General features: G+C 34.0%; 1 protein-coding gene across 7 annotated transcripts in view; it reads right to left on the reverse strand.

Annotated features, from left to right (window-relative positions):
* The window catches only part of KTN1 (kinectin 1), a 114,192-nt gene that overhangs the window by 22,664 nt on the left and 68,292 nt on the right, over positions 1 to 23,236 (reverse strand). For 5 of the 7 annotated variants that reach the window (XM_047079604.1, XM_047079602.1, XM_047079601.1 and 2 more), the window contains exons 14-32: positions 23,055 to 23,145; positions 22,648 to 22,716; positions 22,083 to 22,120; positions 21,854 to 21,935; positions 19,713 to 19,781; positions 14,628 to 14,662; positions 14,122 to 14,212; positions 13,368 to 13,436; positions 12,699 to 12,736; positions 11,910 to 12,000; positions 11,692 to 11,760; positions 10,367 to 10,404; positions 9,620 to 9,710; positions 9,473 to 9,541; positions 8,950 to 8,987; positions 6,452 to 6,542; positions 4,181 to 4,249; positions 3,127 to 3,164; positions 1,419 to 1,509 (exon numbers count right to left, since the gene is read on the reverse strand). In XM_047079604.1, coding sequence (XP_046935560.1) covers positions 1,419 to 1,509; positions 3,127 to 3,164; positions 4,181 to 4,249; positions 6,452 to 6,542; positions 8,950 to 8,987; positions 9,473 to 9,541; positions 9,620 to 9,710; positions 10,367 to 10,404; positions 11,692 to 11,760; positions 11,910 to 12,000; positions 12,699 to 12,736; positions 13,368 to 13,436; positions 14,122 to 14,212; positions 14,628 to 14,662; positions 19,713 to 19,781; positions 21,854 to 21,935; positions 22,083 to 22,120; positions 22,648 to 22,716; positions 23,055 to 23,145 — 1,267 coding nt within the window. The remainder of the gene's footprint in view (positions 1 to 1,418; positions 1,510 to 3,126; positions 3,165 to 4,180; positions 4,250 to 6,451; positions 6,543 to 8,949; positions 8,988 to 9,472; positions 9,542 to 9,619; positions 9,711 to 10,366; positions 10,405 to 11,691; positions 11,761 to 11,909; positions 12,001 to 12,698; positions 12,737 to 13,367; positions 13,437 to 14,121; positions 14,213 to 14,627; positions 14,663 to 19,712; positions 19,782 to 21,853; positions 21,936 to 22,082; positions 22,121 to 22,647; positions 22,717 to 23,054; positions 23,146 to 23,236) is intronic. The other 2 variants (XM_047079603.1, XM_047079600.1) reach the window with 1 other exon arrangement.

Genomic DNA, 23,236 nt, shown 5'->3' on the forward strand with positions numbered 1-23,236 from the left:
AACCACATTCTCTTGGAAGAGAAACAGAAGTCATTGGAAACTGAGCTCTGAAAGATCTATTTTAACAGCATTTCATTAGCAAATAGAAGTACGTACAATCTGCTATATTTCAGTCTTTCTTCAGATTGAGAAATCTAAACATTAAAAACAAAAAGCCAATAATCACCATTTACTGAATGCTTACTTATGTGCCCAACACTGAACTTGGTGCTTCATGTAAATTCTCATTAATCCTCATAACATTTTATAGATGGGGAAACCACAGCTGGGGTCATTTCAGAAATTTGGCCAAGTGCACACAGCCAGTGAAGTGGCTGAGCGGGAATGGACTGACGCCGCAATCTGCTGGCCTCCAGTGTCCGGGCACTTCTCACACACTTCCATGCCTGCAGCGATGCTGCTGCGTTACACTGGTATTACTACGTCCTCCCTGCCTCAGAATCCGGACGATAAAACACAGTTAAGATGTTAACAATATATTGGCAAATTCAAATATATTGGTTTTGTGGCCAAGCAATGCTGTTAGTAATGTTACACAGACACACAAAGGGCAATTCACATACCTAATTTTGACAAACTCTGGGGTGCAAGTACATGTCAACTAATGTTAAATTAACAAATTAATGCAGACTTTGAAAAATTAAACTTCCATTGGAAAACACATATCAATTTCCCATCAATATCCCCTTAGAGATTTCAGGAACATTTTTAACCTTGCTCAAGTCTTAGCAAGCATACTTTTGTGTGCAAAAATTCCTTCTCTAGCAAGAAATGGTTGGATTCTACTTACAGGTATCACCTTCTGGTCAGAATTTTTTAAGAATCACCTAAATCACTGTCTATTCAGTAAAAGTATTAAGATTTGTATTTCTTAGGGCACTATCCTCTTCCACTATACTGTAAATGTATTCAGGTTCTGAGGCCTCTAACATGCTTCGTTACCAAAATTTGAACCACCTCTCAGTTAAAAAAAGGGAAGTTCCAGAAGGCTCCGAAAGACATAATTACTGAAAATATTGAGTTTCAATACTGGCTTACTTTCAGTTTACAAAAAGGCTAGCCTAGTCAAATTTTAAAAAAATACAATGGATTTTAAAATATTGAGACGAAAGAATTTTTTCAAATAAAAGTTCAACCAAAAGTCAATTGCATTTTAATAAAAAAATTAAAATCTGAAGCTGTAATATAGTTTCAATACTTAAAATTATAATCAGAAATATACAAATTAGTCATTTCATTTATTTATTAAAATATGTTCTCTAATAAAATGATTAATAATCCTCCCAAATAAGGTACACACAAAACAGCACAAAGATTAAGAAAAAATCTACATTAAAAGTAAATTAAAAAAATTCTGAATCATGGTATTTCAGTGAAATAATAAAAAGGAAAGTTTTATTCTGACAAGATTTGCTTACATTGTTTTTCTTCCTCTGGTGTTCAACAGCCTCCTTCAAAGAATCTAACTCATTCTGAAGACCAGTTATTTCTTGCTCTCTTTCTGAAATTCTAAACCAAAACATGAACACACATAGCAACATTTTAGGCAGTGAACATGGTATTTACTACTACAAAATAAAAACAGCAAGCAGACAATGCTTTGCAGAATGTATTAACAGGTAAACTCTTTTAAACTTAACTATTAATTGTCACCATGGAAAACCTATTCCTGATGCATTCTTATTTTCAAAAATGACTTTTACAATATGACATGCTGATATTTGTGCTAAAGAGAAATCATCCCCTGAAGAAATAGTTTATGAATATATGAACTGCTGCAGTTAAAGTTGTTTCTATTTTTATCTATGGCAGAGAAATGGCTATTTTCAGAAGAGTGAAAACTGATGTACAAGCATTCCCTTAAATATTTTTTCCAAAAGGTAATGAAATCAGTTATGACTTTCTTTAAATGGCTAACCCACAACAAAAGTGTGATATTAATGTAAGGTAAGTGTCATCATTTTCATAACATTATCAGGATTCAGGTTTTTCTAGTTCTAATGCATTAGTTAATTCCCAGCAATGCAGAAAGCAATGGCAAAGATTCCCAATTCAATTCTGTTACAGTTGAGAGCAGCTTGGATATAAAGTCAAATTACAAATAGCTCTTCCTTAAGAATAAGGCTCTATACAAGGGGTTGGCAAATTAGGGCTCTGGGCCCAAACCACAGACCTTCTTTGGCCCTCTAGCCAAGAGCTGATTTTACGTTTTTAAAGAATAAAAAAAAAAAAAAAAAAAAAAATATGAAGAACTCTGTGGCCCACAAAGACTAAAATATTCACTACACGCCATTTACAGAAAAAGTTTGCTGACTTTGCTATAAATAGTCAAACTCCAGACTTAATTCACCAGTAAATAATTCTAAACCAGTAAGCCAACAACCCTGTAAATGATTCAAGATGGAACAACACTTAATGTGGTCAACATCTAGCATGTTCAAACATACCAAGTTAGCCAAAATAACCTTAAATGTACCCTCTGAGAGAAAAATACCAGCCAACAATGGAAGAGAAGTGCTTCAGCATAAAAAGTCCCCTTAAAAGATAGCAACCATAAAGATGATGAATTTTTTTTTTTAAATGCAGAAGCAGTGGGGCGCCTGGGTGATTCAGTCGGTTAAGGGTCCAACTTCTGCTCAAATCATGACGTCACAGTTTGTGTTCAAGCCCCACACTGGGCTCTCTGCTGTCAGCATGAAGCCCACTTCGGATCCTCTGTCCCCCGCCCCCCCCCCTCAAAAATAAACATTTAAAAAAATCTTTTAAATAAAATGCAGAAGCAGAAACTTAAATTTGCATCATCCAATTCCACAATGATATCAGAAGATAACTGAGATAATGTAAGGTAAATAAGTAAAGCCTTGAAAATACAATTTAACTTTATTCAGATGTTTTCTGAATGCCTAAAAACCTCAAAATCTCCCTCAACTAAACTCTAAACACCATAAAAAGGTACATCAGTTCAGACAAGGGCACAGCTAAACTCTAGTGACCTGCAGGTGCAAGAAATTTAAATAGAATTAGAAAAATTAGGTGCCATTTATAGTTAAATTGCTTATCTGAGAACTGTTTAGCACATAAAAACAATTACCACTTCCCCAACTGTGAATCAAAATTATTACTTACACTTTTAATAGTTCTTCATGTGGAGGAAAAGATGAGGCCTGTTAAAAGAGTTAAATATTATTTCAAAGTAAAGCTTTCTAGAAGACCACAAAAAATTAAACTCTTCTCAGATATAAATTAAGACAACAAAGGTAAAAATACTATATATTCTGTATGCCTGTCACCAATTTTAATAAAAATATGTATACATTTTAAAAATGTACTGAGTACTAAATCAAATCATTGTCACTACATACATAAATTCTTCACTTAACAAGTATTTATCAACTTCCTAGCATGTGCAAAGCACTGAGTTAACACATTAAATTCATATTGACTATATTAAGCTTCCAAAAGTCCAAATAACATAAGTGAAGTTAAAAGAAAAACTAAGAAAAGTTAACTTGCACGTAACAGAAAGTTAATTTTACATAACGTGCAAAAGTACACAACATACAGTATTTATATACCTTGAAGATTATAACCTTTCATACTAAACTACTATACTATAATCTCCTTGCTGAGAGGGACAAATTCTTTTGCCCTTCATAATACTTTCTAGTTTATATACATTCAGAAAATAATTGAAAGGATATATTGGTAACATCTTTAAAAAAAAACCTATTTCCATTTTATTTTTACCAAGAAGAATTACGCCTTGAAAAAGTATTTTAAATAGTGGTAAACTATTACTGATAATATTACACATTTTCTAGTTTCTCTCCAATAACTCATATTTTTACTGAAGGGAAAGGGAAAATGGTATACACCTACATTTAACTATGATAGGATTTTAATGGACTTGCTAAGAAAAGCATTCTGGAGGATCTGAAAACATACACACACACATATATAACAGAGCTGGAATATAGATAGTAACATTATTTGTGTATGCTTTATAAATTATATATTACTTTGGATATGACATAGCAAAATTTTTTAAAGAAATTTGATAAATAAACCAACATACTTTATTTTCAATAAAAAGGCATAATGGTAAGAATACTTATAGACAGTCTGAATTATGTAACTTTTCACCACATAAATGAAAGGCAAGCCACCTAACAGTACCTACCTGTTGGTAGTTCTGTTGCTTAAGCTGCTCGATTTCAGATCTGTACAATTTGTTTTCATCCTGTACTTCCTATTTAAAAAAAAAATTTTAACATGAATACCTGTGCAGAGATTTTATTTTCCATATAAACTTTTGAAACATACCATACAAGCCAGGAAAATTCTAAAATAGTAATAATTTTTTTCAAGTGAGAATATTAAAAGTAATAAGCCCTATATTAAAACACAGGATAAGATTAGAATAATTAAATTATTCAGTACCAATCTGGGAGTGGGCAGTCTCACTGGAAGAAAACAGGATCCAGAAACAGATCTAAATACCTATAAGAATTTAGTATGGGGTGACATTTCAGATCAGTAGGGCAAGTTCTAGTAACATTTTGGGCTGGCTATTTCTCTGCTGATAGGACTGTCCTGTACACTGTAGGAGGTTTAGCAGTATCCATGGCCTCCATTCACTATATGCAGTAGCAGCTCTCCACTGCTGTGACAACAAAAAGTCTCTAGATATTGCTAAATGTCCCCTGGGGGGCAGAACCACTGCAGTAAAATAATAATGGATTATTTAATAATGTGGCTAGCATTTTTTTCAAGCTTGAAATGTTATTCTCATAACTTAAATAAATTACATATATGTAAGACATCAAACAAAAAAGTAAATTATAAACATATCGAAACACATGAAAATATTTTTCATTCCAAGACTTAACACTCAGGAAATTACTTATATTTGAGCACATAAAAGTTTTAAAATTCCAAAAAGGAGGAGAAATAACTATTAAATAAAAAGAAAAACTTAAAAAAACAAATCACTTCTCATATGACAAAAGGCTAATAATTTCCCTTATTATATAAAAAAATGTTATAAATTAATAAGAAAAAGTCAATCTAGAGGAAAAATGTAAGAAAAACTGAAGGCCAATTAATAGACAAATGAAGAGTACTTACCCCCTCTCTCACAATCAAATACAAATTAAAATAATCCCACTATCTTTCAAGCAGAGTATCAAATGTTTTCATCTCTATCAATGTTGGGAGAAGATGAAAAGGAAATGGCCCTCTATTGGTGTAAACTTGTAAAAACCACTTTTGGAGGGCGACTTAGCATTATCTAACAAAATTAAAAATGAATCCACTTGGGAGAGAGAGAATTTAACCGAACCAACACTTGGAGCATGAAATGTGACCAAGAGCAGTTGGGACAATGCAGCCATCTGCAATTTGCTATCATTTCAAATCAATGTTCTGTAAGTATGTTCAATATTAGCTACAAGATGAAGAGATACGGGTTTTCAATTTTAACTACCTCTTTCAAAAAGAAAAAAGAAACCGCATAAACCTTTGACCCCAAAATTCACTTCCTGGAATTTTAAATACAGGCAAAAGTATTAAAAATGTGTGTTTAAGGATATTCACTGTTGTAACAGGAAACACAACTCTAAATAATCCAGGCATCTGTAAATCAGGATTGGTTATATAAATGAGGACAGATGATACAAGAGAACACCATGAAGCCATTAAAAGTTGAAGCCAGAAGGGCACCTGGGTGGCTCAGTCGGTTAAGCGGCCAACTTCCACTCAGGTTATGACCTCACAGTTGGCGAGTTCCAGCCCCACTCTGGGCTCTCTGCAGGCAGCATGGAGACAGCTTCGTATCCTCTGTACCCTCCTCTCTCTCCCCCTCCCCAACTCGTTCTCTCTCTCTCTCTCTCTCTCTCAAAAATAAACATTTAAAAGAAAGTTGAAGACAGAAACGTGCTTATGTGGAAAGATTTCAAAAACATTAATAATTGAGGGAGAAAAGCCAAATACAAATGTGTGCATGGTTAAAAAGTGTGTTTAAAAAACAAGTACAGGGGTGCCTGGGTGGCTCAGTCGGTTAAGCGTCCGACTTCGGACGCTGTGTGCTGACAGCTCAGAGCCTGGAGCCTGTTTCAGATTCTGTGTCTCCCTCTCTCTGACCCTCCCCCATTCATGCTCTGTCTCCCTCTGTCTCAAAAATAAATAAAGGTTAAAAAATTAAAAAAAAAAAAAAAAAGAAGAAAAAAGAAAATTAAAAAAAAAAAAACAAAAAACAAGTACACACCTACACACATATTTTATGCATGGGCACTTTCTCAAAAGATATACAAATAATTGATAGTTTTCTTAGGAATGAGACCCAGTATCTGCCTGGGAGGAAAGAGTCTATCCTATTTTTTGTGTAGTTAAAATTGTTTAAAACATGCAAAGACAAATCACACAATAATTAATTTTAATTAAATATATTCACCTGTAACAGCTTTGTTCTGCTAGAAAGATCACTCTCTCTCTCTTTTAGTACAGTTTCTATTCTCTTCATTTCATTTTCCTTTTCTTTCAACCTAGAATTTTTACAAAGATCTGATTCAGTTATACACATAAAAAAGGACAGACTTCTATATCATCTATTAAAAAAAAAATGATAGCAGAAACAATGCCTAACAGCTCTTTCGCCCCATATTATACCAACTTATAAATTTGTTTTAAAAGATATTATTCCCAGAATCGCTCAACTCAAAGTACATCATAAAACTGCTACACTTTATTTCATAGTTAACATTTCTTAAGTATGGCTTTATCTAGGAGAAAAATCTAAAATAAAAAACATAAAGCCATAATTAGTTGACCTGGGAATTTACAATATGCCCAAGCCTTTGTGAAGAGATGCTACGTATAATTTAATCTGGTTCTCCCTTAGCCAGCATAGGCATAAATCTTACTCTATCTAGCTCAAGTGAATCCCAATTGCCCTTGTCACCCTATTCAACAGACCTCTAGAGTAGCACTTAATGCTATTAAAATGGTCTGTTTATCTATTTCCTCAGGGCAGGAACCCATCTTGACCATTTCAGTATTCCCAGTGCCAGAGGGCCTGTAACAGACTCTCAATTATTTGTTGAAATGAACGTTATTTTTGTCCCACCGTAATGTAGAAAGTAAAAATAATTTCAAGATGTTTATAAGTCTACATGAAAAATGACAAAAGAGCACACATGAAGAACAGGATTAAAAGTCAGGGGGCGGCGGGGGGAACCCCAGCAAAACTTAAATACATACTGCTAAGTGAAAGAAGCTATTCTGAAAGGCTACATTCTGTATGATTCCAACTATATAACATTCTGGAAAAGGCAAAATTATGGAGACGGTAATCATGGAGATCAGTGGTAGCCAAAGATTGGGGATGGAGGTTAGAGGAAGGAAGGGATGAACAGGTAGAGCCAGGAGATTTTTAGGAAAGTGAAACTATTTTGTATGATACTGTAATGATAGATACATGTCATTATACATTCCTCAGAACCCACAGAATGTACAACACCCTAAGGGAAACTACAGACTTTAGTTAATAACAGTATGTCAACACTGGTTTACCAATTCTAACAAACATACCACACTACTGCAAGAATAAATAACAGAAATTGAGTGGGGGTAGGGGGTATACAGGAACTCTGTACTTTCAGTTTTTTCTGTAAACCTAAAATTGCTCCCCCCCAACCAAATTCTATTAAAAAAAGAAAAATATGATGTAGCAATAAATCTAAAAACACATTCTTTAATGACCTAAATACCTATTACAAATGGACCCCAAATGTGTCTCCAAGCTTTCTATTAGCAAATGAACAAAAGCACCTTAACAGTTACACAAGGCCTCCAAGATAAACAATTATGTTACACATATAAGAATTTTAGTGTCGGGGCGCCTGGGTGGCTCGGTCGGTTGAGTGTCCGACTTCGGCTCAGGTCATGATCTCACGGTCCGTGAGTTCGAGCCCCGCGTCGGGCTCTGTGCCGACAGCTCAGAGCCTGGAGCCTGTTTCAGATTCTGTGTCTCCCTCTCTCTCTGCCCCTCCCCTGTTCATGCTCTGTCTCTCTCTGTCTCAAAAATAAATAAACGTTAAAAAAAAAATTTTTTTTTTAAATAAAAAAAAAAAAAAGAATTTTAGTGTCAAGAGGAGACATCTCCTTTGTCTTCAAAAAGACAATGACCTAATATCCTCAATACCTTACTTTTAAAGACACATTTTCAAAGGGCCTCTTCTTAAATATCAATAAAGACTGACAGCATCACATCAAAGCAAAATCTGTTAATTTTATAGTGTGCCAAAAAGATGAAGTCCAGATATCTTTCTTACCACTGTAGACTGATTTAGCTTAAAAGAAGACTTTATAAGGTAAAAATTTTCTAGTATAAACATCTATAAAGACTGGTGATCAGATTTAATATTTTTAGTACTCAGCACAGCATAACTGATAGGACAACAGATACTATTCTCTTCAATAAGCAAGTTACTTTTCTAGAAAGATTCAATCATCTTCATCAAGGCTGTAACTAAGATTATCTTCTGGTTGATTCAGAGCTGTTATACTTTCAAATACAATGATTTCAATTTGAAATAAATTTGACCTGTCTTTAGAATAATTGCATAGTTTGTTTAAAAAAAAAAAGACTTTAAATAAAACCAGTCTATAATAGCAGAAAGAAGGTATCAGAAAATGGATTTGAAGGGCTTGGAAAGAATAAAGTCTCCAGGTATCTGAAAGCACTTAAAAGGCCTCTTTTTTATTATGCCAAACAGAGACTGCCCCCCCCCCTTTTTTTTTGGCCTCTGGGCCATAATTCCTAATTTAACAAAAAATGACTTAAAAGAAACTCAATATGAGTTTCTTATTCAATATGAGCACTTATTCAAGTGCTTTCTGGAAAATTATGAGAAGTTCCTCTTTTAAAATGCTGGCTAAAATTATACTTACACCGTCTCAAGTTCTTCAAATCGTGATGCAGAACATGCCTAAGAAACAGATTCACATTTTTAATTCTAACATTAAAAGATCAGGTACTACCAATACATACATACACACACACACACACACACACACACACACACACACACACACACTACACATACATACATAATCACTCACCAATAAAATAAAAATGTAATTAAATGTTAAAATTAGGCTGTTTATAAAACAGACAGAATGAACTTTAACTCAATTTTTAATATCCACCTCTTAAAGGATTACAGATTAATATGACAACTAAACACAGATACTGAAGTATGAGTGAAAAAGTAAGGATAGGTAATACTTTTAAACTTAGGTTGACAAATCAGGCAGAAGGACCTAACAAAGATAAAATTTAATTTATTCTATCAACAACAAAATTATGATAAACCGATTTTTATGACAAGGAAACTCAATTTATTTTCTAGTACAGCAAAAAAGAGATTTCTCATTTCTTATGTAATATGCTAGTAATCTGTTTATACTATACCTCTTTCAAGTTATGTTGTGCTATCTCCTGAACATGAGCTTTTAAAGATTCATTTTCTTCTTGAAGATCCTGAAAAAGAATTGGTATGAACTGAATTGACATTCAGGTATAAAAAAAAAGTGTTTATTTTTGTTTTTGACTTCTCACCTGCAACCATTTCGCTCTATTGGCTATGTCTTTCTCCTTCTCTTCTAAAACAATCTTCATGGTATTCATCTGTTCCTCCTTTCCTTTTAATCTGACAATAAGTTAATAAGAAGCATCAGTGAAAATGTTATAAGACTATACAAACAAAAGTGGAGACTGTAAAAGATTTTAGGTTGTATTTACAGCCCAGGCTGATACAAAATAAACTAAAAAATAAATATTTTAAGTATACAGGCCAACGTGATTTTGCAGATAATAAGTTAAGAAGTATAGGACAATTAAAGAAAGAAATTCCATCTATCACTGCAGATCCAGATCTTGAATAAATTAGAGTAGCCCTACTCTCATCCCGTATCATTCTGTTTAGGCCAATACCAGTGAATTTAGACAGCTTATCATCACTGGTCTGGCTATGAATTATATAGCCAGTTTCACAGTGGCTATTAAAATAGGCAAAAAGCAACATCTCAGTTTGAGGTCATATTCGGATTATAAATTATGAAAAATAAGACTTTCCACACTATCCCCATTCCCATCATAAAGTCTGTAAGTTAAACCCCAATGGAAAACTTAAGACCATGAGAGCTTTTTGAGATATTACTTCATACTCCTAAAAATATTACTTGAAATTAAAAAGAAGTTATGATTTTCATTATAATTGCATTTGATTTGTATTTGACTTGCATATACTTGTATTTAACTTGTGGAAAAGAGATATTAAAGGAAAATGAAAGAAATGGTACTTACAAGTTCTGAAGCTCCTGAATTTGAGAGGTGATAGACAACTGAAATACAAAGAAAAAACCTTTCAGAAAAAAAGCAGTTTATAATCCTTTCAATTTACCTTAAGCCTTATGATAAGCTTTAAAAGGTGTACACTTTAAATTACAAAGATCCTAGCTGAGGGACAGCTGGGTGGCTCAGTCCATTAAGCATCCAACTCTTGATTTTGGCTCAGGTCATGATCTCCCGGTTTGTGCAATCAATCCCTGCCTCTGCACTGTCAGCACAGAGCCTACTTGGGATTCTCTCTTTCTCCTCCACCCTCTCTGCCCTTCCCCCACTCATAGGTGCGCACACGCGCACACTTCTCTCTCTCTCTCACAATAAATAAACATTAAAAAAAAAAATCCTAGCTGAATTATTCATGCCAAAATGAGATGTGTTTTGATTTTGCCTTCTCTGGTTTCCAATGACAGTAAGAGTAACAAAATAAAAATATGAACAGTAAGTCTGAATAATGTGTTAATTCTCAAATTGTGAAAATTATAGAGTATTAACTGTACATATACCTCCCTACCATATCAGAGCTCTTCAAGGACAACTACTCAACAGTACTCTACTTTGTCCTGTTTTTCTCATCATACACAGTAGTTCAATACTACATTTTATCCCTCACTCTCTTCACTGTCCTTTCAGATTTTGGCTTAGATGTCAGTTCCTCAAGAGACTTTCCTAATCTCTCAATCTATATTAGAGAACTGTGATATTTTCATCATATCCTGTTTTGTTCAACACATTATCTTCAATCACTAACATAGTGTTTTCACAAGTAGGAGGAACTCAGGAAATATCGTTGAATAATTGTTGGATGAATCATCTCGTCCACACAATCTCACCATTTTTTCAATGAAGCTTTATCAGGTTAAATTCACCCACACCCTATATGTCCAGTAATCCCAGCTACCTCTGAAATCCGCCAATGAAGTTTTACTTGGTTCTACAGGCAAAGGTTGAGCAATATTCTATAACAAAACATTTTGATCCATGCAATTTAAAAAAAAACAAAAAGGTTAAAAAGATTTACCCAACTGTTTTGTATTTAAGTTGGCAAACTAAAATGAAACATTAATACACAAAATTTCTAGAAAAGAATCTTTAAGAGTTAAAAAATACATTGATATCAAGAACACTTTCTCAAATCAGGCAAAAAATAAATAAAAAGCACATAACCCAAAATACTTACAGCACACTACTGAAAGTTTTTTTCTGAGTAACAAGAAAAAAACCAAACAGCTCATAAATACACATACACTAATAAATCTGTCATGCTATGGCTCTGGGATTTTTACCTGTTGAGCCTTTTCAAGCTGGATATTTCCTATTTCTTCTTTTAGAGCCTCTATTTCCTGTTTCAAATCCTTGACAATGACAAAACAGACAAGATTGGACAATGGAAACATAGAAATTGACATAAAATGCAATGTACAGACAAACACATGAAATTAAATGATATTCACTAAGTTGATAAACAAAAATACAAAACACACAATTTTCTCTTTCTCAATACCTGAATAGTTTTCTCCTTATTAGCAACTTTGAGAACTTCTGCTTCCAGAAGCTCTTCCACAGACTTGATCTTTCCATCCTTTTCATGGATCCTTAGATGAAGAAATGCAGTATTAAACTTTAATAGAAATATCAAGATCCACCAAGACATAACAGAACCAAATCATGAATAGTGCCATCCAAATCAACTCTTCCCATTTTAAGTAAGATAGCAATGTATCTTGCAGATAAGAAGGAAAAAAAAAAAAAATACTTAAGTCTTTCTAAATGAGAATTAATCAGGATATACCAGATGGCTAAAGCCTATGCACACAAAGAGAAGCAGGTGGCATGCTCTGAAAGTGCACAGAGGATGTTAAGAATACCCTGAAGAACACTAGGGACAATCAAGTTCCTCTCAACAATATTGGCTTCCAGAGTTCTGAAAGCAGTGGCAGAACTTCTACACAATAATGGCATCAAACTCATAGACACCTCAAGAGGGTACATGATCTCTCTATCCAGTATAACCTGTTCTTACTGTTCTTACTGCAAAAAGAGAAAAGTAATAATTTGATGCCGTAAGTTCAGAAAATAAATGGAATCGATTATAGAAATAGATGTTTTAGCAACCACACTACCCTAAGGAAGCACAGCTAAATTCTCTTAATCCACCAGCAAAAAATTCTAGAGTGGAAGGTTAAACTATTAACATACATCAACTGTCTCAACTGCACAATAAAACAAGATTCACGAGCACTAAGAAAATGGACCAAAAGAGAAAGACCAGTTTAAAAAGGTCATTACTTACACTTTCTTCAGTTCTTCAACTAGAGATGCAAAAGAAACCTGGAAATAGGAGGGCATCCTACTTAGTAATCTGCTCAAAATATAAATGAATTCAGAAACAGAAAAGTATATTATCCTTAAATTTTCCACTATACCAAAATCCAAATGAGAAAAGTAAACCCAGGAATTAATTCTTTCTAGATTTTTTTTAAATGTCATAATAATGAAAATGAAAAGCACTCTGAAAGTAAGTAGATTTAAGGGTATTTACAGTTAAGAAAAATCAATAGATAACAAGTTACAATTATTCAATTAATAATTCTAACCACATGAAAAGAACAAATAACTAGGAAACTGCCCAATTTCAGAGAGCTTCTTCTACTGCTACTTAGAGTCTTGCATTATACTTGTATATGCAAAACCTTTTATTGCCGTAGTAAGCAGCAATGACATCCTATCTAGAGTACTCTACCCAGTGTCTGGTGTACAAGTCAGCATTCAATGAAATGTAGCTTCTAGTACTGTTAATTAAGTCCCTAATCATTCAGATGAAAACTCTGACAATTCCACACTGGTGAAGGGAGGAATTAACAACAGATTTGCTCTATTTGAACAAAACAGGTTTGTCCATTGTTTAAAAGAGAACATTGTTTTAAAAGAGAACAGTTGTAAGATCTACTGAATACACTACCTGATCGTTTTGCTTAGCCTTTAAGTCTTGAACTTCTTTCGTCAGAGATGAATTTTCTGTTCTTATTGCCTTTTACAAAGACACATAAGCACAACATACTTTTACTTTCTAAAAAATTAGCTATCTTCAAAATACCCTACCTTCTCATTTTTCTTTAGCTGCTTCTTTCCATCTCTAGAAGGTCCAGAAATCTCCTTGTCACTCATGTCTATAATTCTCTAACTTCTAGAGATAGCCAAATGGATCTTTAATTCATTTATGCCCACAAGTATTTCTGCTTATGTTTCCACCACTTTAACAGCATGTTGTATACCACTTATCAAGTCATTTCTCCCCCTAAACTCAGACACATCTTTTTAACATTTCTTCTAGAAAGAAGGAGTCAAGTCAGTTAAGGCTAATGATAATCACAAAACACTACTGTAGACTCTCCTTTCCCTGGCTTCCAATACTACCTCATGAACTTATGAAGTCTGCTAGTTATCATTTGGTTATAATTTGGGCAAGGGTGGAAGAAAGGAAGCATATATAAACCATAAAAACAGTATCTATTTCATTAAGACAGTGAATGCTACAATCAACTACACATTTTGGTATTCCTAATAAAATGTTACATTTCATGAAAAAAGATATATTCATAAAATGTGGATAACTAATATGAAGTTTCAAAAGCTATGGGGAAAATCTAAAATTATAGCAAATCTCCTTCACATTCACTACCCCATAAGAAAAACAAATCTATAAAATGCTTTACATTCAGTTCCTCCTCTTTTGTGGCCACCTGAATAAGTCCAGTTTCAAGTAATTCTTCCACTGTCTTCAACTTCTCATCTTTTTCTTGAATGCTAAATTACAAATTTAAAACATATGAATTAACTATTTTTCAAGGTAAATGCTATTACTGCTAAATATTTTACATCAATCAATTCCTGTGTCCATCATTTCTTATAAACTTAATTCTACAAAGGTTTGTGAGGATCTCTCTGATCATGGTCTAAGGGTACTTCTTCTTTAACAATAAGTAAAACATGTTCAAGTAATACATGCTTACATGCTAGCCTAAACAAAATCACCACCACACATAATGCCACAAACCTAATGTAAGCCCAAATCAAATCACTCAACAGCATATCACCCTCTTCCATTATGAAGTACAAAGAGCATTTTAACAACCTAGATTAATATAGTTAGTACTTCTGTTACCTCAAATTTGGTAGAAATGAGTCATTAAAATATAAAAAGAAAATTTTAAACTCTCACCATTTTTCCATTTGTTCCACAACATCTTTATTAGGCTAAAATAAAAATCACCAAAAAAAGAAAAAAGTTTAATTTTACCAAGTTTGATGAGGTAAAACTAGTTCAGAAACAGAATTCTATGAAAATTATTTAGTTTTAATTAGATCCAAAATTTAGGAAGACAATCCACACTTGAAGACTGCTGATAATTAAAGAACTATTTAATTCAGAAAACACAAGACAGTAGAGAAGCAATTACAAAAAAGACAGAAAAAAGATAGGCATAATATGGGCTAGCAAAATGAATTAGTACCTTATAATTTTTTAATTACTATAAAAGAAAACCTTAAGAATAAGAAGAGAACTTGCTTCTTCTATATCAATTCAATTCTTCAAATTATAAAAAACCCAAAGCTCTAAAGCCTTGAAGGCCAGGAAAGAGACTTTGTTCTTTCTTCTTATAATTGACTTTTTTGACTTTTTAAAAACTATGATACAACATATATATGAGCAAGTGCAAAAATCCTGTGTACAAATCAATGAACTTTTAACATGTAAATATTATGTGATTCCACTTAAAACATACAGAATGTTTTAAAACAGACTGTAAACTGCAGAAGCAACCCATGAACGTATTTTCCTTGTAAAGCATTAAAACATGAAAGTTAACTGCTACTTTTAACCACTTTCCTTCTAGCATCTCCCCAGAAACACAGAAGTCCCCACTGCTATAATTTGTGTCCAGAAGACGGGCTTTCTTCCCCCTTGGCATTTCCAAGCCTTCAGGCAATTAAGCAGCCTACCAAAACAGGCTTGGGGTCTTTTTCCTTGAACATTTTTTCTGCCCATCCCAGTTCCCGCTGGTACTCTTTGAATTTTGCTAGTTTCTTACTTTTCCCCCAATTTTATTGTAACCATTTTTCACAAATACTATTAATTTTTCCATTGCTAAATCCAAGTCCTAAGACTCTACTTCTTACATATTTCTAAAAGTAGTCCCCTTTGCTTCAATGCCTGAGGTTAGGCCCTCAGTTTCACTCATCTCAAATATCAAAATACCATACAATCCTTCTCTCTGCCTATAGTCTGTAAGGATTATTTTGTGAGGGGTACAGGAAGAACATCCCAATGGGAAAAACTTTCCTATCATTAGAAAAGAAACAGGAGCTGTCAAAAGTATATTAAGTCAGGTTTATAAACTATGAAAATAAATCATATAATAAGTTTATAAATCTATCACGATGGGTTTTTTGTCCATTTATTTTTGATGAATGCCATCTCACATAAAGATTTAACAAAAAATTTGTAACTATGCATGATGATAAATGTTAACTATTAACTAGACTTATTGTTGTGATTATTTCACATTCTATACACATGTAAGTCGTTATGTTGTACACCTGAAACTAATTTGCTATATGTCAATTATATCTCAAAAAAAAAAAAAAACAAAAACTTTTAACACTATTATCTGCACCTTAATCATTTATTGTATTATATCTTTAGTCCTACATACTTCTCCCCCACACAAATTCAAACACTTCATTGTTACCAGAGTGATCTAAAATGTTAGACAAAACATTTATTCATCCTTGTAATACCCTTCAGAGGTTTACCATAAACAGGCTAGATCAAGTTCATGGTCCTTAAACAGCATACAAAGTCCTTCATAATTGGGTCTTAGCCAATCTTTCTCTACTTACACCTCAAACTTTACACTTCCACAACATGCCAGTATACTGTGAATACACCAGTCTGGCATACATTCCCATGATTTTTAACACTGTATCCCCTTAGCTTGAACTTCCCGTCAGGAGTTGGGCAATTTTTTTCAATATCGGGTTTAGTTGTTCCTTCTCTGTGGTGCCTCTTCACCCTCACTCTCCTCCAGATAGAATTTATTATCTCTTCCTCTAAACCTGTACCACAGTTCAAGAATTTTATTCATCATACTTTTCTGTATGACACCTCTGTCTCCACACTAAGCCACATTCTTGAGAACAGGAACCAAGTCTCATTCATGTCTGTAGCTTCAGCATGTAGGACAATATCCAACAGACTCCATTCATAAATATGTAATGAAATCAATTTCCTTTAATGAGGTTACAATGTAACAAATACTCTTGGTCAACAGCTCATCAAATAATTCTAAAAAACTGACCAGTTTAGCATCTATCCAACCTTTTTCCTTTATACATAATTGGCCTAATCTAATCCAATTCTGTTCTCCCTAGATGTTCTCCAAAACTACAATTTACACAATAAATCCCTCTACAATAATATACAACCAGGCAACAGGACAAAAAGAAAAATTTCCTACTCCTTATAGTTTTTACTTAATAATTCTGATCACTAAATCTTTAAAATCTACCAAAATAAGAATGAAAACCCTGCTCTTTTGTTAAAAAGAGCTTAAAAAGAAAAAAAAGAAAGAAAAAAGAAAAGATACTTCAGAACCCTGCCTCCCCAGAACTTTATTTTATTCCGAATAAATGAGATCTTAGTAACTGATTTATTTGTATCCTCATCCACAGGCCTGCATCCAAATGGAGCCTTCCCTTCTTTAGTGTATGAACAGGTTACCTTACCTGGTATTTGTTGTCTTTCTGCTTCCTACACCTGAAGAAACAACAACTAGGCACCATTACTGGTTCCTGTTTCAATAAGCTCAATCTTGTTCTCCCAGATAAAAATCCAAAGAGCAGAAGGACTGAACTTTTTATTATGTAACTAGACTGTTCATCTCTCAACTGTCACTTGGAATTCTGACTGCTGGGTAGGAAAGGGTTAAAAAAAAAGGTGGAAATGAAAGAAATTAAGATTATACTAATTTTTCTCTCTCCTTTCACTAGCAATAGCAATAAAAATGAACAGAGAAAAAGCCAAAGATGGTTCTATGGTCTGCCAAGTTGAGAGAAGTTACAATCACAACCAAAACATACCCATCCTAGTTATACGCTTTCTAAACTATTTTTAAAAGACAGAGCTTTAAGAACAAGAAAAATTCTAAGAATTACCAAAGAGAAAATCTTAAATTAGTACCAGTTTTCCCTCCTATCAAATTCTTTTAAATACATTTTTTTAATTTAGGTATAAAATTTTGTTCCTTGGATTAAATTGGACTATTCTTCATTCAAGCAAAATCTATCACATGTTAAAGGTTGTCATTTTAACAGAATATCTAAAAGTACACAGAAACCTTAGCAGTAGGTGGAAGGCTGACTCAGTTAAGGTAGAAATTAGAGGATTTTCTTTTTTAATATTAACTTTCACACACATGATGGGGGATTTTACATAAGATATTAGAATGGCAATTCTTAAGTCCTCATACAATCTTTAAGGAAAAAGAAAAATTTGAGGCTAGTGATTTTGTTCTTACCTAATCAGGGAGAATACATTTTTAGTACAGAACTAAAATATTAAAAGATTTTAAAGTTAAAAGATTTGTAAAGATTCAGGTTTTTGGCTTAAATGTAAGTGAAAGTAACCAACACCTTTAATACTGGAATTCCAGGGCAGATTCATCTGTTTCTAGACATTTGTTTTACCTTCTATGAAGTTAATTTTAGAAAGTATTTAAAAGCTTATATATTGAAATAGGTGACTCAGAATCTCTGATAACCAACCCAAAATTTACATTCTGCCTTTCTGGGTAAGAATTAACACAACCAAATATTATCAATCCTACTTCACCTAATCCTAGTCATTAATGTTGCATCTCACACATAGTATTTTATGTTGCTACTAAAATTTTAGATGCTGCCAGCTAAATGTAACCAGAAACTATGAGGGGGGAAAAGTCTCAGATTTGATGAAATAGATCGCTCATAAACTATGCCACCACAAGGGAAATGAGAATAAGATTTAAGAATAAACCTTAAATATTACTTTAGCATTACAGTGGCATGAAGTCATGTCCCTGCACTGTACTAAATATCATCAGTTTAGCATTATCTCCTCTACTGCCTTTTGTTTGCAAGGATAAAGCATATACAAAGTAGTAAAGATTATGCAAGGCACTTACTATCATATTCAAGAAGGGGAGGAAAAAAGTAGATTATTTCTTGAAAAGTAAAGAGATGTGAACGAAATACTTCCACAGTATTTGACACAGCTTAGTAGCTAAACCAATTTAATATCCGCATAATGTAAATTTTAAAATAAAAAAGAGAGCATGCATCGGTGAAAGGAAGTGCTATCATTTGCACTTATGTGCTATCATAACTTCAGCTTCTAATACAGGTTCCCAAATTTAACACTGTTAGAGCAACATTCAAAGTTTCTATTTTAATGTGTCATCTAATATCAAGAGTTTCTAGAATATTTTTAACACTGGAATTTGAAGAGTTATGTATAAGAAAAGTCTGAAGGCAACTAACTCTTAGGAAAAGCCATACAATGGACATTGCCTGGGACTCTAGTTTATGGAGCCATGCTTACTCAGACCACTATATAATTTCGATGGCTTGCCAAAAATACAGAAAAAAGTATGATGACAGTAGAGGGTAGAGAGGAGATGAAAAAATAAATATCCAAAGGGAGAGGAATTAAGGTTTAAGATACCTGTTAAAGGCCAAGTACCAGGCTAAACACTATACATAAACTTCCCCATTTAAATCTAACATATTCATGATGTAAATAACATCTCAATGTGAAAGACTTGGAATGAAAGGTCTCAGAAGGGTTAAGCAATTTGATCAACATAATTGCTTTTAAGTGCTGATAGCAAGTGTTAAGCCTACTTACTCTCTTTTTAAGAAGCCACTGTTGCCTTAGAGAAAAAGGTGAGGCTCCAAAAATGTAAGGACTTTCATCCTGAGAGCCAACTGTATCAAAAGGACTTAAACGCTTTTTATGTATCCTATTACATTTTTTTTTAAAGTGCTTATAAATAGGAGGTTAGCATTAGCTTCCTCTCAGGGAAGAAAAATTCTATTTCCCTTAATTTAGGCACCTGATAAGCACAAGATGAATAGAAATGCAATGAAAAGACTTATCTATCCCTTAAGTAAAACTCCTCAAAAAGAATGCGTTGGTTAATATTTAAGAAGAACCAGATCTTGTTAATATTAGATAGTTCTACCCTGTGATTCACAAAAGCCTTACCTGTTCAGAAACAAGAGTCTGTAGCTTCTGAACTTCTAACTGTAATGCTTTGTTTTGGTCATTTAGAATCTGAAAGAAAGAATCTCAGAGTTTACTGTTTTTTTTTTTTTTTTAAATTTTTTTTTTTCAACGTTTATTTATTTTGGGGACAGAGAGAGACAGAGCGTGAACGGGGGAGGGGCAGAGAGAGAGGGAGACACAGAATCGGAAACAGGCTCCAGGCTCCGGGCCATCAGCCCAGAGCCCGACGCGGGGCTCGAACTCACGGACCGCGAGATCGTGACCTGGCTGAAGTCGGACGCTTAACCGACTGCGCCACCCAGGCGCCCCCAGAGTTTACTGTTTTATTAAGAAAAGGTAACCAAGCAATCATCTGAATGGGTTAAAAAAAAAAAACCCATATTATTCAAGTACTCATAAAGTGACAGGTGAATTATATACAAATGTAAGAATACAAATCTCATGTGGTTTCATTTTCCAGTTTCAATGAATATATATTTCCAAAACACAGAAACACAGTACTAATATATAAAGTACATGTACAATTGATGAGGGAAACAAAGGTAAGAGAAATGTAGCTTAAATTAAATTTCCTTACAACTTGCAGCCCACTGATAAACTCCTGAAACATGCAGAGCGTGACCTTCCTCAAGAAACTCATTGCTGCCTTGGTGCCTTAATGTTTATGTTTCATTAAAAACTAAAAGTAACCTTATCTTAACAGCAGCTAGTCCCTTCAAGATCCTGAAAGCCTTGCTTCAAAATTCCTTAGAAACTTACTTCCCCCACTCCCTCCACAAACTTAAAAGTATATAGTCACACCTCACAATCCCAGTGCAGTTCTTTCTGCCCCCGGGTCATGTCCCCACGCTTTAATAAAATCACCTTTTGCAACAAATGTCTCAAGAATTGTCTTAGGCGTGTACTCATGAACCCCACTTTAAATTTCATCACAATGAAAATCAAAATCATCAGTTTCTACTGAGCCCCCAATTCAGTCATGTGCTTTATCTGAAAACAGTATTAACACTGTACTTAGAATTATTTCATGTGTATTTCAAAGAATTCAGTTTGTGCCACTGGATTCTGGGAAATCCTGCCTTGATAAGTGAGTATATATGGGATTCTTATAAAATAAATGCAAAAAGGGGCGCCTGGGTGGCTCAATCGGTTAGGTGTCCAACTTGGGCTGAGGTCATGATGTCACAGTCCATGGGATGGAACTCCACATCGGGCTCTGTGCTGAAAGCTCAGAGCCTGGAGCCTGCTTCGGATTCTGCATCTCCCTCTCTCTCTCTGCCCCTCCCACACTCATGCTGTCTCTCGCTCTCAAAACTAAATAAACATAAAAAAAATCTAAAAAAAATAAAATAAATGCAAAAAGAAGAAGAATGCAAATCTCATGCACATGAAGAGATGCACCCTGGTGATAAGAATGCTTTACAATCCTCAACCTGAGCAGCCATGACCAGAAACTAGCACAATGGAGGCAGTTAAAACCATCACAAACTAAAAACTGCAAACACTGAGGCAAAACGAGTTTCAAACGTCTATTATAAGAACAGATAAGATAGTCTATGGGGCACCTGGGTGGCTCAGGTCATGATCTTGCCCTTCCTGATTTCGAGCCCTGCGTTGGGCTCTGTGCTGACAGCTCACAGCCTGGAGCCTGCTGCAGATTCTGTGTCTCCCTCTCTCTCACTACCCCTCCCGCCCCCCCCCCCCCCGTTTGTGCTCTCTCTCAAAAAAAAATAAACATTAAAAAACAAACAAAAAAAGGAACAGATAAGATAGTCTAGACAAGAAGTACATGACAAAATGCACTGGTTGTAAAAGCCCCCAAATAAACTATAGTCACACTGCATCAGACTGATTTCATATAACAACTAGTATTTCTAGGGGACACCTAGGTGGCTCAGTGGGTTGATTTTGGCTCAGCGATGCAGAGCACAAAGCCTGCCTTGGATTCTCTCTCTCTCCAGCCCTCTGCCCCTCCCCCCGCTCATGCTCACTAGCATGCTCTCTTAAATAAAAAAAATTAAAAAAAATAAAAAAAAACAAAAACCTAGTATTTCTAGATTCACTTCAACTGAAATTGTATAAGGTCGTTCTAAGCTCAGTTGACAAGCTTAATCACACACCTTAAATTCTTCCATTTTGTTTGAAATTTCACATTGCAGCTGTTCTTCAAGCAATCTTATTTGATCATCCTTAACATGAATACTACGAGAAAGAAAATCAATTGAAATACTTCATACATTAATGAAGTTTACACAAATTACATGCACAACCATCAGTTATGAGTAGCAGTAATTTCTGCAATTGAACATAAATGTAGGATGGCTCCATATACAGCAATACTTCAATCACCTTTTCTGCATCTTCTCCAGTTCACGTGCAGCAGCAGCCTGTGTTTGAAATGAGATGAGAACTGCATTATTTCTCAGGAAACACTCAAAACTATTTGTTCACTTAGTTTTATATACTGAAAAGCTACATTTTCATATATCTGGGAGTAAATAAAAGTTAAAGCAATATCCTACAGATTTCTGTAATACTTTTTGCTGTCCCAATATTCTATACTTCTCACTGATCAAATTTTACCCTAATAAAGGTATACAGTTTTTTGATTCAACGGCAGAAGGCTAAAACAAATCAGCACATTAAGAATGTTGTAATGGATTCCTTGGAGACCCTAAAAGTGGTCAACTCATTCGATCGAACATTAGTTTCAACATGAAAACAGCAATATCTAGGTGGGTTGTGAGAGTCATGGTCAAATAGAAGAGGCTTTCAACAATAAACATTAGGTGAACACAAGTAACCATTGTATTTACTATGTATATGAAATTAGGACTTGCAATACCAATGCAAGTAAGTATAGACTAAGTGAAATTCTGAGGTGAATGTTCAACAGCAATGAAGATTTACCTACCTGTTCATTTGCCAGCGCCTGTAACTTTTGCACTTCAGCTTTTAATAAGAAATTCATATTTTGTGTATCCTACAAGAAGGAAAAATATTAAAAAATATTTAATATAATTAACCCTAAAGTTTGTAAAGCATCTCTTCTACCTAAGCAAAGGTCTCAAATTACAATTTCTTAAAACAGAAAGAAAAACCATATCCTGTTACGTAGCATGTTTCCCAAATTACCGTGAATTATAGCATATGAGAAAAGTCTTCTCAACTTTTCTTAGAAGGCTAAAGAGGATTTTGTAGAAAAGACATAGACACTTTTAAAATGAATGCAGGGTATTTTCCATTCTTGATAGACATTCATACTGATTACCATCACAAATTCAATGCCTATAAAATAGGCATTTGTAAGAATTACTGTACCTTAAGTTCTTCCTCTTTACTTGTTAAATGATCATGTTCATTTGCTAAAGAATCTTCGGTCTGTTTTATCTGCTTATCCTTTTCAGCAATCCTTTAACAGGAAATACATTTGTACATTCAATAAACGTTTACAAGTCAAGTCACAGCTCAAGGGATTAAAAGCCTTAAATGTTGTCATGCTT

This window comes from Lynx rufus, unplaced genomic scaffold (genome assembly GCF_022079265.1).
Source record: "Lynx rufus isolate CCGP_SWC_20201006 ecotype Redwood Valley unplaced genomic scaffold, mLynRuf1.p SCAF_17, whole genome shotgun sequence".
NCBI classification, from domain to species: Eukaryota; Metazoa; Chordata; class Mammalia; order Carnivora; family Felidae; genus Lynx; species Lynx rufus.